General features: G+C 40.9%; 1 protein-coding gene across 3 annotated transcripts in view; it reads left to right on the forward strand.

The window, feature by feature from the left end:
* The window catches only part of atp2c1 (ATPase secretory pathway Ca2+ transporting 1), a 130421-nt gene that overhangs the window by 17588 nt on the left and 93839 nt on the right, over nt 1-18994 (forward strand). The window contains exons 2-3 of one of the 3 annotated variants that reach the window (XM_028817892.2): nt 15797-15965; nt 16205-16309. In XM_028817892.2, the coding sequence (XP_028673725.1) occupies nt 15906-15965; nt 16205-16309 (165 nt within the window). In that variant the 5' untranslated portion in view covers nt 15797-15905. The remainder of the gene's footprint in view (nt 1-15796; nt 15966-16204; nt 16310-18994) is intronic. The other 2 variants (XM_028817893.2, XM_028817894.2) reach the window with 2 other exon arrangements.

Genomic DNA, 18994 nt, shown 5'->3' on the forward strand with positions numbered 1-18994 from the left:
ATAAAAGAGAAAGGTGCCGTGTTATTACCAGGCCATAACTCTTTATGATTCAAGTAGATGCTCAGTGTAAGGCTGGGAATTTCCGAATGCCTCCACATATAAACAAGTGTTTGGACATGCCATGCATACCCAGTAAATGCTAGGGCCCTCCCGCATGGTAAAACTAATTGCTAAGAGTGCATTTGGATCATTCAGGAAATGGTCTGTGGTTAAGTAAATTTACATTAATAAAAGAAGTCGGGAGTGCTTATGAAAGATTACTCAAGAGCAATTGTTCTGTTAGCCTAAGTTGTGAGATCAGTTATTGAACAATTACCGTATCTTCATGATTTGTCTCAGACCAGCTCCAAGGTTGTTGATTTGTTATTGAATTAAATTAGTGTAATACAATTTTCTGGTAAACTCTAAAATATTTCTTTACAGCCATTTTAGTGTAGAGCATTTTGCAGTGATCTGTTATTCCAGGCCTGTGGAGGAGCAAGGCTTTTAATCAGGCAGCAGGTCGGGGTTATAGGTTTAGGGGAGCTTGTTAGTGGGACACATACCCAGGGTGAGCGTCTGAACCTACACGGATCAGTGAATTTGTTTTCTTGAGTTAAGTCTGAACTGACGCGATCGATTTCTTCACTTGCTGTATGTCCATCTTTCTGTCACTTTAATAGTTTTTCATCTGTATCTGTGTTCTTTATTTTCTGTGTTAGTTTAGCAGTCACTTTCTTCTTTGGAAGATTTTTCTCCAGAGCTGTGGAGTTGAAATAGGAGGCAATTATTAGGGTTGCAGATGTCGGAGTTCCAAATCTGACTCTGAATAAATGTAAATTGTAATACAATGTGTTCAAATTTCCAATTTCACATATACTAATTTGATTAAACTATTTTGTTTCTTCTAGACTTATGATAAAAAGATAGCTTCTTTTTTACTTTCTCGTATGCAAAGTATAGGGAAAGTATTGGAATCCTCCAAAAATTCCATTTTTATATTTTGATGAATCTCAACGTTTTAGACCTTCCTGAGTCTAAAAATACCATTTTTAGAATTACGCCTGTATGTAAACACGATAACTTGAGTTCGCTTTCACTTCGGTCAACCAAATTTTTCATACAAGTATTAGGTACAAAATGTACATTTCTATCAACTTTTGGGCTATTTCCGCTAACCGGAAGTGGTACTTTGCAGCTGCATGAATAAAAGGTAGAGTCGGATTTATTCAACTTTTATAATAATTTTTCAATATATTATTAATTTGATTTGTTGTTGATGGTTCTTTAATGTACTTAATATAGATATATAATCATTGTCTTGCAGTTTACTCCTCAAATATCCATCCTTATATCTGAGTATACGAGAAAGTCTGGGGGAGACCACTCCCGATTTTTAATTTTGTAAGTTTAGTCTTATGTTTAATGTTACTTGATGGTTGTTAGCCATAACAACCTCTCTTCAGCCTTTAAACCCGAACTTTAACAGGTTTGAATGCTAAAATGTAGCCTGATAGAAGTCAAAGGTATTGTATTCCAACTCCACAGCCCTGCCTACCATTTCACATAAGAACCTTTAAGTGATGGACTGGAGGATTGAAGGCTTTGCATTGGTTGTAACTCACTGGCCAGCTAGCCTGAAGGAATACAGGTGTCTATGGTGAAAGGACAAGAACAGGCCCGAGCTGGACTGGGCTGACCCTGCCTGAGCGGAGTCAGTGAGAACTACACACCCACTCATTGAAGAGGTGTGTCAAGAAGCCTCAGGATTCCTTTAAATTAAGGCTGATACTGGCCAGGTCTCTCTGCTGTTTTCCATCCTGGGGAGAACTCTTGTCTTGCCTCCCATATTTAGACATTCCTGCCATTCAAAGGTTCCATATCAACATAATTATCAATATAATAAATATAGGGGTCTAATTACACATAGAAGTGTCAGAGTCAGAATTGGTGTCACAGTCTGAGTTGAAGGTGTACCAACTCCACAGCTCTATGTATCTCTCTCTCTCTCTCTCTCTCTCTCTGCCATGTCACTTTGCTCTTCTTCATGCACTTTGTCATTCCAGCTTCTCCCAGGTGTGGTTGTCAATTGGCTTGGAGTAAATACATGTGGGAGTGGAATTAGAGTTGAAGTAAAGAGAGCACCCGGTCACTGTGTTTGATGTGGGCTCACTAGGGATGCTTTTTTTTTTTTTCGGGCCGATACTAATCACAGTTTCACGTTATTAGACTTGGCTGATTCCGAATACTGAGTCCAGTTTTTTTTCTTTATCCTTTTAAAACATTTTTATTTATTTATTTTTTAGTACTAAGCTTGGGTATAACTAGCCATGTGGAAACCTTATGTTCTATACTAAAGTGGTATTTTTACAATTAAGCTGCAATCCCACAGGTTATGCCTGTTTTTTATTAATAACTAGGGGGCTCTGCCCCTGCTCGCGTTTGGTTAACTGGATATACAATTTAAAGAGATTGTTTTTTTTCATGGGAATCGTTACATACTCATAACTATGGGAATCGTTACATACTCATAACTATGGGAATCGTTACATACTCATAACTATACTCATAAATATACACCTGACTGAATTGTGGTTTATTTGAAATTAAACTCGTCATAGCTTTAATTGTTGTGGGACCACAGATTCTTATAGCGTATGGTCCATTATTGTGTAAATCTATGTTTTGAGCATTGAATGATGCAAACATGAAAAGATTATTGTAGATTTGAATATTTTGCCTGTAGTGTTTGTGGATTTCACTTTTACCAAACATCAAATCTTTTAATTCTCGCAGATACGCCTCTTCATTGCGAAGCAGCACTACTTTTCCCTGATGGCAACACGAATTAGATGATCTACAAGTTTCCGACTTAAACTTTAAAGCCTTACAATATCTACATACTTCTGACATATCACTTATGTCCATATATTAAATCTCTTTTTGCTGTTCCGTTATTTCACAGAGTAATAATTTCTGTTTGTTTGTGCTAATGTGATCTTTACTTTCTTTTTTTTGATACTTTAGAATTTTACTACTTTTATATTCTTTAACCTGCTCTTCATGTGTATCGCACCAACGTTTTAGAACGTCTTTATGAAGTCTTTATTTTTGACCCCGATTGGATCTACGATGTTTTCAATTCCACTTGGTCCGGGCTGATTATGATTTTCAGAATTTGCACATTGATTATTATTTTTTGCCTTCTTTTCTATCCAATGCTTTTGTGTCTCTTTTTGACGCGCTGCTCTTTCTTCTTCGCTTAGTCGTTGACGTGCCATCTAGAACGTATAAAATTTTTAAGAGCTGAGAGCACATGAAGTGTGTCTATCAAAAGCATTCCAACAACTGAGAGGTTAAATGTCTGTGATCTTGCTTTAAATTGGTTGTAAGTAGAGCGTGACTTGACTTGCAAATGTCACCATCTAACGGGACTTGCTTCCAAAGCTTGTAAAGTCTAGTCTCGCGGGACGTCTAAATGTCTTTCTGAGAAGGTCACGTCTCGACCCAAGATTTTTTTATATAATAGAGAGAAATGAACTTCTGTAGGCTTATTCTTCAGTGACCATAAAAAATTCTAAACCGAATGAAATTCTGTTAAAATCCGTACTTATTTTAACTACAGAGCCTGTGAAGTAGTGTTGCGTCAGTACTAAAATTTATGCTTTGATATCGATACCAGCTTTCGAACCTCAGTACCGGTATACCAAATCAGTTCTGATGTAAATAACCGATAACTCCAACATCCCTGTTGCAGCTCGCCATCACATCACATCTAAGCAAGGTAGATGTGTCAAGCATTGTGGGTTGGGGTATGAATTCCCGATTGTGCCACACTTTGCGTTGCATCACTCTTCATAGCTGCCACCCTGTTGTGCTCTGACATGCACCGCACTGAAGCGATAAATTTCTGCAAAGTATAAACAATAATGGAGCAGGGTCCTCCGTGAAGTCTAGGGTATGCCAAAGCAATATACAGTAAGGTGGAGGAAGGAGTGTCCCCCATGATCTCCAATTTGTGACTCACGTCACGCCACATCAATCTTCATAGTTGCCGCCACAGTGCGCAGCGATCTACAACGCACTGAAGCAATAAGGTGAGGGGTCCCCTGTTAAGTCACGATAACTGTGAAGCAATAAGAGGGAGGGGTCTCCATGATGTTCTGAGTGCCTTTAAGATAAATGGGATACTTCCAATTGCACCACAGTTCACACCACATCACTCTTCATAGCCGCCTCCCAGGTGTTTCATGCCATCGCACCACACTAAGCACTGCATTGAAGCAATAAGGGAGTAGAGCCGTGAAGTCCTGAGCACTTTGGAAGTAACAAATGTGATGTTAACCGAAGGCCTGATGTTTGCTTTTGGTCCCATACCATTTTAATTTTGTATTTTATCGTACTGTTCCAGTACTGGTATACCACACAACTCTCTTGTGTGGCCTAAGTGTGGCCATTCAGTCCTCTTTACCTTTACTCCAAATCAAAGACGGAAAGTCCAAATGAGTCCTTTTGGCTAAGCTTGCTGCCTTTACAGTTCTTCATCGGACCTTACTGTGTCATCTTCATCAGTCCCAGCATGTGGGTGGATCCATCAGGGCGTGCAAGTGCTCTGGCCGAGTGCAGAGATGTGATTCAAGATAATTAACTGTAGGTTTTTATTGTTGAGGAGCAGTAGGACAGGTTTTTTGATCTCATGTGGAAACATCCATGACAGAAAACTGTTACAGAACCTTTGCATATGCCCTGAAGAACTTAGTATTCATCAAGACTGCTAGGGGTGCAAACGAATTGGCCAACAATAGCAGGTAAAGCAGAGCTCCTGGGGAATTCAGAGACTGCATTTACCAGTTTGGCCTCTTTCAGCAGAGGAGTCGTTAAAATGTGTGCATTACTGTTTAATGTGGAAAGATCTAACGCCCTTTACCTTTTTAAGTAAATGAGTATAAGTCTCTGTTGAGCGATTGACAGCTCTGTCTGACCTGCAGTTGTTTATACTCACCGGCCACTTTATTAGGTACACCTGTTTAACTGCTTGTTATTGTGAATATTTGATCAGCCAATCATACGGCAGCAAATCAGTGCATGTTGGCCTGTAGACATTGTCAGGACGACCTGCTGCAGTTCAAACTGAGCATCAGAATATGGGAATAAAGGTGATTGAACGTGGCATGGCTGTTAATGCCAAAAGGTGATTGAACGTGGCATGGCTGTTAATGCCAGACAGGCTGGTCTGAGTATTTTAGAAACTGCTGATCTGCTGGGATTTTCACACACAACCATCTCTATGGATTACAGAGAATCATCCGAAAAAGGGAAAATATCAGTGAGCGGCAGTTCTCTGGGTGAAAATGCCATGTTGATGTCAGAGGAGAATAGCCAGACTGGTTTGAGCTGATAGAAAGGCAACAAGAACTCAAATAAGCACTTGTTACCACTGACGTATGCAGAAGAACAGCTCTGAACGCACCACAAGTTGGACCTTGAAGCAGGTGGGCTACAGCAGCAGGAAACCACACCGGGTGACGCTCCAGTCAACTTAGAACAAGTAACTGAGGCTACATTTCACACAGGCTCAACAAAAGTGGACAATAGAAGATTGGAAAAACGTTGCCTGGTCTGATGAGTCTCAATTTCTGCTGCGGCATTCGGATGGTACGGTCAAGAACATTGGAACACTCACCAGTCCTCTCCACTTATTTCTTCCACAAAAACATCAAGTCGAGTTCTGAAAGTCCCTAAAGTCTTACTGTCTACCACACTACTTGGTCACTTATTCCAAGTGTCTATCGTTCTTTGTGTAAAGAAAAACTTCCTAATGTTTGTGCGAAATTTAACCTTCACAAGTTTCCAGCTATGTTCCCATGTTCTTGATGAACTCATTTTAAAATAATCATCTTGATCCACTGGACTAATTCCCTTCATAATTTTAAACACTTCAATCACGTCACCTCTTAATCTTCTTTTGTTTAAACTGTAAAGGCTCAGCTCTTTTAATCTTTCCTCATAACTCATCCCCTGTAGCCCTGGACTCAGCCTGGTTACTCTTCTCTGGACGTTTTCTAGTGCTGTTATGTCTGGTGGACACAAAACTGCACCCAGGGCTCCAGATGAGGCCTCACCAGTGTGTTATAAAGACTTGAGCAGAACCTCTTGTGACTTGTACTGCACACATCAAGGTGCTATATATCCTAACATTCTGTTAGCCTTCTTAATGGCTTCTGAACACTGTCTGGAAGTCGATAGCTTAGAGTCCACTATGACTCCTAAATCCTTCTCATAAGATGTAGTCTCAATTTTCAGACCCCCCCATTGTGTATTCAAACCTAACATTTTTACTTCCTATGTGTAATTCTTTACATTTACTGACAGTGACTGCTCCACTGACAGACTGAGGAGATCGTTCCTCCCCCAAACTATGCGACTCCTCAATTCCAGCAGTCAGGCAGGCTCGTGGCCAAGCAGTACTGTGCCTATGCGAATTTATAATGCTCCTTGTTCCTTGTATCACCCATCGACGGCAGGCGCTTATAGCATGTCCGTGATCTTTTCGGATTCGCTTTTACGGCGAACTGCTACAGTGCTGGGAGACTGCGATTGCTTTGGGACGCTCTTCTGCATGTTGTCCCGTTGGGTGCAGTCCCACAAGAGTTAAGCAACTCACTCGCACCAGCCATGATTCTTTTCAAAGGTAAAGTGCAGGTTAATTTGTTTTATGTATTTTTACTTTATATTTTGTATTAATCATTTTTATATGATTAGTTTTGGGTTTGTGGAACAAATCATGAGTTTCCATTATTTCTTATGGGGAAATTCACTTTGATATACGAGTGCTTTGGACTACGAGCACGTTTCCAGAACGAATTATGCTCGCAAACTGAGGTTCCACTATATAGTATATTTTGTCTCTGTAATAAGCCATTTGGTGTGGGATATGTAAAAGCAATGTTAATGTTTATGATGTACCATCTGTTGAAATGACATACGATGCATATATCTGTTATATTCCATTTGGTATGGGATGTCTAAAACCAGCGTTAATGCTTAGAAGAATATGACATCTGTTGGAATAACAAATTCAATGCATACATCTCTGTTACATGCCATTTGGTATGGGATTCATACAAATGTTTTAATGTTTGTCATGTGCCATTTGTTGGAATGACAAATGTGAGGCATACTGTATGTCTCTGTGGTATGCCATTTGGTATGAGATTTGTAAAAGCAGTGTTAATATTTGTGATGCGCCATCTGTTGGAATGACAAATTTAAGGCATATGTCTGTGTTGTATGCCAGTTGGTATGGGATTTGTAAAAGCAGTGTTAATGTTTGTGATGCACCATCTTTTGGAATGACACAATGCATTTTATTACTACTTCCCTCTTTTATTAAGGTGGATTACATTTTGTCTACTGATTTGAAGCCATTCATTGTAACAAAAATAGAGGATATTGGGAAGGGGGCAAATACCTTTTCACATCTCTGTGAGACAAACATTTTTATTATTTGCAGGCAACATTTTTCTATCAAAACATTACACACATGCTTTATTTCTGGACTGCAAGGTGTTCAGCACGTGTCGGTACTTTTAAAATGTCTTCCTGTAGCACAGATAATGTCCTCGGGCGTGTTCATTGTATTTCAGCTTAGTGCTCAGCTAAACCACATTAATAATAAAGCATTTGCATATGCTTAACAGGAGAGGCAAAGAAAAAAAGTACATATATCAGATTAAGTTTGTTTAAATTGCATTCAGTAGAATGCAGCCGTTACAGCTCCCGGCAATAGATTGAACCGCTGAGGATGTTTTAAGCACACAGTTCAGGGCGATTTGCAAGTTTGACTTATTGAAGAATAAACGTGAAGCGAGCATCAATTTAACTTTGAAGGCTTCAGCAGCTGTACTGCTGTTCTTGATTTGTGTCTAAATATTGAACTATGGTTGCAGTCAACCCTGATGGTGTCGTTGGAGCATTATGTTATGGTCGACATAATAAAGTGTAAAATGGGGACAACAGGGTCACCCTCGGACTCTACCACAATAAAACAAGGGGGAAAATCTTAAAACTCAAGTGGAAAAACACTAAATTATCCACATGTAACATTCCTAAAGGCTTTCTAATAAAAATGTACTGAACGTAGTTTAATTAGGCCATAGAAACTGGGAAATAACTGCTGGCTTATTTAGGCTAGGAGTCCAACTAAAACAGAAGTTGGCTGAAACCATTAAACATTTTGAGTCAGTATGTTTTGCTAAGTAAGTGAATTCAGTTTCATTCTACAATACAAGGTAGTTGTGTATGTTTATTATGCATTAAGATTTATAAATTCTGCAGCCACTTGATCTTGTGAGGAATTAGTTGGGTGAGAATCTGCAGGGAACTTGGAGTCGATGTGATGAGGCGGCATAAAAGAGTTGTGCTTAACGCCATATTGTAGGTTAGACTGGAAAAGAATGGGAAGGCAGATGTTAAGGGAGCAGAGCTCGGGAAGATGGCGATTCTCTACCGACGCTCAGATGGTTCTCCAGCCACGTCTCTCTAGAGACAAAAAGTGGGAGACGGACCTGGTAACCATCAGATAAGCATTTATTACTAGAGCACATTTTCATACAAATGATGAGCTCAAAGTGCTTTACATGATGAAGAAAGAGAAGAAAAGACAATAAAGAAGAATTAAAATAAGGGAACACTAATTAACATAATAAAAGTAAGGTCTGATGGCCAAAAAACAAATCAAAAACTCCAGACTGCTGGAGGGAAAAAATAAAATCTGCAGGGTGTTCTGAGGCCACAAGACCACCTGACCAGCCCCCCCTAGGCATTCCACCTCACAATCAGTCCTCGTGGTATTCAGGGATCCCATGGAAGAACGTGATGATGACGGTCATGTGGACTTCTGGCCTTTAATCCATCAATGTAAGGACATCACGGTGCTTTGGGCAGGTGGTGGGGGCGCAGGTCGCCACCACAGAAAACCGGAAAAAGAACAGAAGAGAAAGTAGGGGTTAGTATGGATTGTGGAGCCATCATGAATAATAATGATAATTAATTGAATATACAGAGCATCAGGATTAAACTAAAATGAAGCTATGAGAAAGCCATGTTAAAGTAAAGTGTTTTCAGCAGTTTTATAAAGTGCTCCACCGTATCAGCCTGGTGAATTTCTATCAGTAAACTCGTATTCCATATTTGAGGTGCATAACAGCAGAAGGACGCCTCACCACTTCTTTTAAGTTTAGCTCTTGGAATTCTAATCAGACCCTCATTTGAAGATCTAAGGTTACAATTTGGAGTGTAATCAGGAGTGGGCTGGAGGAGGAGTATAGGGACCTAATCAATGACTTTGTTAAATGGTGCGAGTCAAACCACCTACACCTGAACACCAGCAAAACCAAGTGGTGGTGGTGGATTTTAGGAGGCCCAGACCCCTCATGGACCCCGTGATCATCAGAGGTGACTGTGTGCAGATGGTGCAGACCTATAAATATCTGGGAGTGCCGCTGGATGATAAATTAGACTGGACTGCCAATACTGATGCGCTGTGTAAGAAAGGACAGAGCCGACTATACTTCCTTAGAAGGCTGGCGTCCTACAACATCTGCAATAAGATGCTGCAGATGTTCTATCAGACGGTTGTGGCAAGCGCCCTCTTCTACGCGGTGGTGTGCTGGGGAGGCAGCATTAAGAAGAAAGACGCCTCACGCCTGGACAAACTGGTGAGGAAGGCAGGCTCTATTGTAGGCACGGAGCTGGACAGTTTAACATTTTTGGCAGAGCGACGGGCGCTGAGCAGACTCCTGTCAATTATGGAGAATCCACTGCATCCACTAAATAGTATCATCTCCAGACAGAAGAGCAGCTTCAGCGACAGACTGCTGTCGCCGTCGTGCTCCACTGACAGATTGAGGAGATCGTTTCTCCCCCAAACTATGCGACTCTTTAATTCCACCTGGGGGGGTAAACGTTAACATTCAACATTATACAAAGTTATTGTCTGTTTTTCACCTGCATTATCATCAATCTTTAATTTAATATTGTTTATTGTATCAGTATGCTGCTGCTGGAGAATGTGAATTTCCCCTTGGGATCGATCGATCTATCTATCTATCTATCTATCGATCGATCGATCGATCGTGTAAGACATTCTGAAATATAAGATGGAGCAGATTATTGAAGGCTTTGTAAACCATAAGCAGTATTTTAAAGTCAATTCTTAATGACACAGGTAACCAGTGTAGAATATAAACATAATAAAATATAAACATTAATAAGCACTCCTGCCAAGGACTGTAAACTGTTGGCTTGTGTCTGGATGTCAGTACTGTCCTCCTCATACCTCTGATTGTTCCATCGCTTTGAATCTATTAAGAAAGGTGAATGTTGAAGGAAGTCAAAGATACGATCAGACAGTGGATTCAGTAAAAGTTCAGGCCACTTCATTTTTTACATTGTAACGTGCGAGTCCCTGTCTTGCATCCCAAAACACAAGGCTGAGTCTCAGTGCTTTAGCAAAACCAGCTTTATTCAGCTTGAAACAGGAACAGCACGGTTATTTATTGTAGCGGGATCTATCACTCTCCTATAAACAGACACAGCAATCGGGCAGAGTGGTGGCCAGGTTAATGGCCAAGTAATACTGTTCCCTGCGGTTATTATGTTCCATGCATCGCCCATCGACGGCAGGTGCTCCTAGCGTGACCGATTTGTTTTCGTGGTGAGCTGCCGGGGCAACCGATATGCTATTTTACACAGCCGCGGCGGTCTCGCCTCGGGGCGCTCTTTGGCGTGTCATCCTGTTGGTTGGGGGGGGGGGGTCTCCCAAAAATCCTGTTGTTAGGAATCCCAAAAGAGTTTAGAAACCTTACAACATATTTTATGATGTTGCAGCCTTAAATTATTTTTTTTTCCTCTCATCACACATCAAGCAAGCAAACAGTACACCAGAACGACAAAGTGGAAACAAGATTTTAGGAACTTATTTAAATTTATTAAAAAATATCCCTTGGACATGGGTATTCAGACCCATTACTCAGTCCCCTTCGGCAGCAATTCCAGCCCGGAGTGTTCGTGGGTTTAATGCAACAAGCTGTACACACCTGGACTAAGAGATTTTCTACCAAATATCTCAGCAGACCCTCTCCAGCTCTGTCAGGTTGAATGGAGACCATCGGTGGGTAGCTATTTTCAGATCTCTCCAGAAATACTCAACTTCAGGCTCTGGCTGGGCCACTCAAAAACATTCACAGAGTCACCCCAAGCCACTCCTTTGTTCTTTTTGCTTTGTCCTGTTGGACGGTGAACCACGGGCCCAGCCTAAGGTCCAGAGCTCTCTGAAGCACATTTTCATTAGATAGATAGATAGATAGATACTTTATTAATCCCAAGGGGAAATTCACAAACTCCAGCAGCAGCATACTGATACAAAAACAATATTAAATTAAAGAGTGATAAAAAAATGCAGGTAAAACAGACAATAACTTTGTATAATGTTAACGTTTACCCAGTCACATTAAGGATATGATATCTCTGTACTTTCCTCAGTTCATCTTTCCGTCAACCCTGACTAGTCTTTTAGTCCAAAACTCCACACCATGATGCTGCCATCTCCATATTTCACTGTTAGAACATTAGAACAGTCTAGATGAGAATAGGCCATTCAGCCCAACAAAGCTCACCAGTCCTGTCCACTTCATTTTCCAAACAGGTTCCCTGAAGCTTAGCCAAAAGGACCATTGGGTTCATTGGTCAATAATCTTACTAAGACCCTTCTTCCCTGATTGTTCAAGTTGTCCCTAGTGGCCAGCTTTAGGAAGAATTCTGGTTGTGTCAGACTTTTTCCATCCTCTTTAATAAAATCCCTGTGTGCGTCCAGGTGTCCGTGTGTGTGCGTCTTCTGGTGAAGTGCGCATGCGCGCGGGGCATGGTGTGATGCACGATATTACTGTCAGAGAAAATTAAAGGCGTTTTATGGAAATACAAACCAGTATTACTGTGAGAGGAAATTAAAGGTACACAATACAGTGACACATATTACAGCCACATACAAGCCAGAATTACTGTCAGAGAAAATCAAAGGCATATAACCGACGCGCACGCCTGTATTAAAATTAAAGGTGTATTAAGGATGTACAAGACAGTATTACTTTCACAGAAAATTAAAGACACAATACGAAGAACGGTCAACTCAGCAACTAAACATCAACAAAAGAAAGGCTGAAAGAAAAAGAAAAATACGACCAACAAACAGAATGAGGTCAAGGTCCCTTGCCATTTAATATAGACTGTTCCTACTAATGTTTATGCACTACTGTTCTAGCGCCCGTTATTGTAACGGGCTTAGTGACTAGTTTAGGAATAATGGAGGCCACTCAGCCCTTAGAAGCCTTCAATGCTGCAGTTTAGAGTGGGGTATTGGCACTGATGTCCCAATTCAATTTGATTTTGATTTCATGAATTAGCGTGCACTCATATATTTGACATGCTGGCTTTTTTTTTTTTTTTTTTGAGATTTCTTAACTGTACATAAATAACATTAATAGAATACGACAAATTTCAGTAATGCTTTATTTGAAGGGTGTCTATATAGTAATTTCATAACATATGCATAAGCATGAAATGACATTTAAGAATAAATACTTGATTAGTAATGAACAGATAACATAAGTATTTTCAAGATGTGGAACAAAATATTGCTCTAAAAAAAGCTTTTTCACAGCACGTAATAAGTTTATATGTTTAATATGTCGCTGTGCTCTGTACAAAAAATCCTCTTTAATAAAATCCCTGTGTGCGTCCAGGTGTCCGTGTGTGTGTGTGTCTTCTGGTGAAGTGCGCATGCGCGGGGCACGGTGCGATGCGCAATATTACTGTCAGAGAAAGTTACAGGCGTTTTACGGAAAAACAAACCGGTATTACCGCGAGAGGAAATTAAAGGTACACAATACAGTGACACATATTACAGCCACATACAAGCCAGTATTACTGTCAGAGGAGATTAAAGGCATATTACCGACGCGCACGCCTGTATTACCGCCAGAGAAAATTAAAGGTATATTACGGACGTACAAGCCAGCGGACGTACAAGCCAGTATTATTGTTACAGAAAATTAAAGACACACAATACATGGCAGCAGTCCACGAAGAACGGTCAGCTCAGCAAGTAAACATCAACAAAAGAAAGGCTGAGAGAAAGAAAAATACGACCAACAAAAAGAATGAGATCAAAATCCCTTGCCATTTTAATATAGACTGTACCTACTAATGTTTATGCACTACTGTTCTAGCGCCCGTTATTGTAACGGGCTAAATGACTAGTATTTTATAAATTTGGTTCTTCTCACATGTACAGCTAACACAAGGCCAGATTTAGCACACAGGGGCTCATCATTTAGAACTGCTAGGCAAGCATTAGAAGACAAGAAAGGGACAACTACGGAAATGGGCAACGTGTACTATTTCTGTGTGACAGAGTCAGCATGACATTGGATCTTCTTTTCCTTTTTGGGAATGGCATGATTCACCTAAGTAGGGGTCTGCACATGGAGAAAGAGTATAAAGCCTTGAAACATTGCCCATCACACCTTTGAAGCCGACAGACGGATGGGAGATAGTCATCCGATCCTGAAAATCCTTTCAGCGCAGCAACGAAAATGGCAGACTCTACACATTGGGGGCCCCCCTACCTTGTCATGGCTTCCTCGTCTGTTATGCAGCGTAAATCGTCATTAAAGAAAGCTAAGTTATTTCTCCTATGTGATTTCTTACCACCGTATCACTAAAGGAGGGGTACCGCCTTTTAATATTATATCTATATAGTTTTGGGTTACTTAAGATGCCGCAATTGCAAAACGAACGTATTCCCAGGAAGTTAGCGCCCCCTAGAGGAAAACACAGCACTGCACTCATTCAAAATTCACCATCACTTAACTAACATATCGCCACATTAGAGTCCACACACATTATGGGGGCTCCTTGTTTAAATACAATGCAATGGCATCTCTTTATAAAACATATATATCATCTTGCAATTTATTATAAAATAATCAAATATTGCTTCTTAAGTAATAAATGTTATTCAATAACCTTTTCTGTGTTATGAATGTCCGTGTAGACACCCTTCACCTAAACCAGGGGTTTCCAGCCCCAGACCTGGTGGGCCGCAGTGGCTGCAGGTTTTCATTCTAACCATCTTCTTAATTAGTGAGCCGTTTTTGCTGCTGATTAACTTGTTCTGCCTTAGTTTTAATTGACGTGACTCAGACCCCTTAGTTGTTTCTTATTTCTTAATGAGCAGCCAAACACTAATGAGACACAAAACAAGACCAGCTAACCTGAAAATAAAGAAAGGTGAAGGTCTTTGCTATGTTGGTCTGCCCAGGTCATCAAAACAACTTGAACAGAATATCAGCAGTCTGCTGTGGCAAAATGAGAGCAGCAGCTCTGAAGAGAAGCCTGCTCTTCTGCCTAGGTTTGTAGGGGCCAAATTTATAATGGCAGTGTCAAATTTATTAAATCCAAAAACATCCCTGTTAATTTTTGAACAGGTACTGTGATATGCTGGCAAAACTTGCAGAAAAGTAGTTGTCCAGATTCGTAAAAGTCGCCAGAATATTGTTGTGCCCTCAATTTTGCAGTTAAGCTCGTGTTTCTTAGTTTTTTCGATGTAGTTAGGGTATCTGATACTGCTCTCTTTGACATTTCTGTCTCGTGCAGCTGGCTAATTCACGTGCCTTTAACGAGAAAACCTGCAGGAAACACGTGCACAAGCAAATAGAGACACGACTGGATTTCTACAGGGATTGTGTTTGCTTGAAAAACAACAAACTAGAAAACAGTATCTGAATGACAGAACTACAGATTATTCAATCGTTTAATTTATTGGGAAGTTTTATAACGGTCACCCCTTCAGTGTCTAAATTCTGCACATTTCCATTTTTAAATCTAAAATCTGTTTTTATGCATCAATTTTGTCTGTGTTTTCCACATTGCGGAAATCATAGGGCCCAAGGATTGAGGGGAAACCTGACGTTTGCTGTCGGTACCAAAAATCCCAAAATGCTGGTACCATAACCATATTAAAATGTAGGTTTTTTGGTACTTTTCTAGTACCCGTATATCACACACCCCTAACGTACAGTGAATTCATAAAGTGTATTCAGACCCCCCCACTTCAATTTTTGATTTTTTTTTAAGAAATTTACAGACCTTTCTGAAAACACACTTTCATTTTGTCATTAGGGTTATTGAGTGTAGATTGATGGGTACAAATAAGCACGTTTACCCGTTTCAAATGAAACCTGCAACACCGTAAAGTGTGCAGAAAATGAAGGGGTCCGCCGTGTCTCTTTACTTTATGTATGTCTCGTGTGTGTGTGTGGCACTATGCGTGTTGCACTTCTGTTTTGGGTCTGAGTGCATTTTATCATCTGCCTGCCCCTCTTGGTGTCTTTCATATCTCTCCGTTGATCAATTGATTGAGTTGTGGTAATCTTGTGAGAAAGCCTCAGACTTCCTGAAATCTTATAATGGAAAAACAGGCTTAGAAAATCCACAGACTGACTTTGTTTAATGCAGCGCTGGCCGGTTTTATAGGCTGCTGGAATTAGTCTTTGAAATGAAAGGGAATGTGCATGCAGAGCTGCGTTATCGTCTTTTACTTTCGTATATGTGTAATCTAAACGATCCTGTTCAAAGAAAAGTGTAATGAGATATGCAGTAATAAAGAGAAGTAGGCTTGCAGACCTTGCCCACGTCTTAGCAGGGCACAAAGGCCTTCTAAGCTTTCCTGACTCGAGCCCACATTTTTTCTTTACAGGTAACCAAGCAACTCTTGTTTGGCCGTTTTTTCTTGTTTCAAGTTACGCCCTCAATGCAGTGAGCATCGACACGTGTGTTGCGGACTCCGGCTCCAGATTATTTCCTATATGCCCTCAGCTAGCTCGAGCGTCATTCCTGGAAGATCAAGTGCATGCTCTCTGCTGGTTGTATGAAATCCTTTGTTTTACATTTTCGTCCAGTTTTGTGTTACAAAGAGTTTCCTCAGTTGTAGATTGTTTTCTTGATTTGGGGCATGTGGTAAGATGTGTAGTGTGTATACAATATGAAGTGAATTAGAATAGGCTGTTTTCTAGTTAACGTTTTGATTTAGTTTTTCAATTATTCACTCTGTGACACTCGGCAGTTAATCAGTGTCTTGTGTTCTCATTTTCAATTTTTCTTCCAGCTTAATGAAGAACTTTCCGACAATGACAATGAGACCATGATTCCAGTTTTGGTGTCAAAGAAAGCAAGTGAACTACCAGTCAACGAAGTAGCCTGCATTTTACAGGTAATATAGCAGCAGCACAACATGTTGACCATTTCTCCCAACTGTAATTATGAACAATGTGACTGTTTGGTTCATTTATTGATCAGGGGTCTCCAACTACAGTCCTGGAGAGCTACAGTGGCTACAGGTTTTCATTCTAACTTTTTTCTTAATTAGTGACCAGTTTTTGCTGCTAGGATCCGTGATCACTTGCTCACCTACCAGCGACTGGAACAGTCTGGTTTTACGCCTAAGAATTCTACCATCGACCGCATCCTGGCACTGAGGGTTCTCATGGAGCGCAAACACAAATATCGGCAGAGTTTCTTTGCAGCCTTTTGTCGATTTTTGTAAAACGTTCGACTCAGTAGATCGAGCTGCCCTGTGGGACATCCTGAGGGTTCACGGGATCCCCTCTAGGTTTCTGGATATCATGGCCGGCCTGTACACTGGTACTGTGTGAGTGCTGTGCAGAGTGGAGGCAGAACCTCTGCGTTTTTCCCAGTTGATTCTGGGGTTCGTCAGTGGTGTGTTCTGCTCCTACTCTGTTCAATGCTTTCATGGACTGGGTGTTGGGTAGGCTCGTGGGGTCCAGCGGCTGTGGGGCATCTGTTGAAGAAAGATTCATGGATCTTGACTTTGCTGACGATGCTGTGATCTTCGCGGAGTGAATAGAGTCTCTGATCGGGGGTCTCGAGAGTCTTGAGTGAGGGGTCTGAGTGTCTGGGCTTGCGAGTGTCCTGGATAAAAACCAACATCCAGGTCTTTAATGACCTCTTGGGCACAGCCATCAGCTGTTTGTCTGTCTGCGGAGAGAGTGTTGACCTTGTCGAGAGATTTACTTACCTTGGCAGTGACATTCATGTCTCTGGTGACTCTTCCTATGAAGTCAGTAGACGGATTGGGAGACAATGGGGGGTCATAAGGTCACTAAAAGGGGTGAGTGGCACTCCTGATATCTATGCAAAAGGATGAAGGTCCAAGGATTTAGAGTCCTGGTGCTTCCTGTCTTGCTGTATGGTTGTGAGACATGGACGCTATCCAGTGAGCTGAGACGAAGACTGGACTCCTTTGGTATTGTGTCTCTTCGGAAAATCCTTGGGTACTGTTGGTTTGACTTTGTGTTGCTCATGGAGTCCCACATGAGGCACATGACCTGCATTGTGAGGGAGCATCAGTTACGGCCATGTGGCGCGTTTCCCCGAGGGTGATCCGGCTCGTAAGATCCTTATTGTTGGGGACCTGAGTGGCTGGACCAGGCCAGGTGGTCGCCCACGTACCACCTGGCTGTGGCAGATAGAGGGTCATTTCCGGAGGGTGGGACTGGACCGTGTGTCTGCCTGGGGGGTTGCCAAGCGGGATCCCGAGTTATTTCGTCATGTAGTAGATGTGGCAACGCACTGTACCAGTGCATGCTCCCCAACTTGACTTGACTTGACTTTTGCTGCTAATTAACTATTTCCCTTTATTTTAATTGACAATTCTTGAGACTCTGACCACTGAATTGATTCGTTTTTCCTTTTAACAGAAATTAAGTCGGGGCCTCAAACTCCAACCTTCATTCAGTTTCTTAATTTGAAGCCAATTCTCGTTGTCTGCCATTGGCAGACATTTCCAAAACTGTTGATTTTCTTTGTTAAGAGCGCTGGCTGTGAAAATGTCTTGTGGACCTGAGCAGATCAACATTACTGAGGCCTTCACCTTTCTTTTCAGTTATTGTGTGATGGACACAGGTTGTTATTTATGTGGTGGTTCATTTTGTGTCTAAATATTGTTTGGTTGCTAAGTAAGGAAAAAAGAAACAATTAAGAGGCCTGAGTCTTAAGATGTGCAGCAATTAAAATTAAGGCAAAGAGTTAATTAGCAGCAAAATCTGGTCACTAATTAAGAAAAGGGTTAGAGTGAAAACCTGCAGCCACAGTAGCTCTCCAGGACTGGAGTTGGAGACCCCTGCTGTATAGTGAGTGTTTATCTTTAACACATCCAAACAGCAGATAAATGTTTAAAACAAAATTCTAAACAGTGTGTCTTTATAAAGCCCACAGTACTGGATAGCTTATAATAAAAATGAAGCACAATATTCTTGAAACAGTGAGCAACAGAACATTTTGCTTCCTGAACACTTTTTATTGCATGGATTTTGGCTCCTGATCACATAAATCACATACCGTTTTATTGCAGTCGTCTGCTTTTTGATTATAAGTGTACATTTTAGTACAGCCAACTGTAACTGGAACATTAGATTAGATCAGATAAAACTTTTAATTTCACGAGGAAAATCAAATGCATACAGCAGAAGATGTATAAAAAACAAGGATATAGATTGGCAATACAAATATTACAGCCAATCAATCAGTTGTTTAGTAAATGTGTTAATAAAAATTAACAAGTACATTGGGTGGAAACATTGAATTGCCTGATGACAGTGGGGAGAAAAGACCCCCAGAGACTCTTCTTTGCGCACTATAGCGGAATGAGCCTGTGGCTAAAAATGCTATAAGTGGGCACCTCCTGGAGGGGATTTTTCATGATAGCATCCGATTTTGCCATCATCCTTTTTTCCACAACAGCTTTCAGTGTGTCCAAGCTTCACCCTGTGATGGAGCAGGTTTTTCTGACAGGTTTGTTTAGGCATTGTGTGTCTTTTAAGCTCAAGTTGCTTCCCCAGGAGACCACAGAGCAGAACAATACACTGACTAATACGGA

The sequence above is a fragment of the Erpetoichthys calabaricus genome, chromosome 13, assembly GCF_900747795.2.
Source record: "Erpetoichthys calabaricus chromosome 13, fErpCal1.3, whole genome shotgun sequence".
Taxonomy (NCBI): Eukaryota; Metazoa; Chordata; class Cladistia; order Polypteriformes; family Polypteridae; genus Erpetoichthys; species Erpetoichthys calabaricus.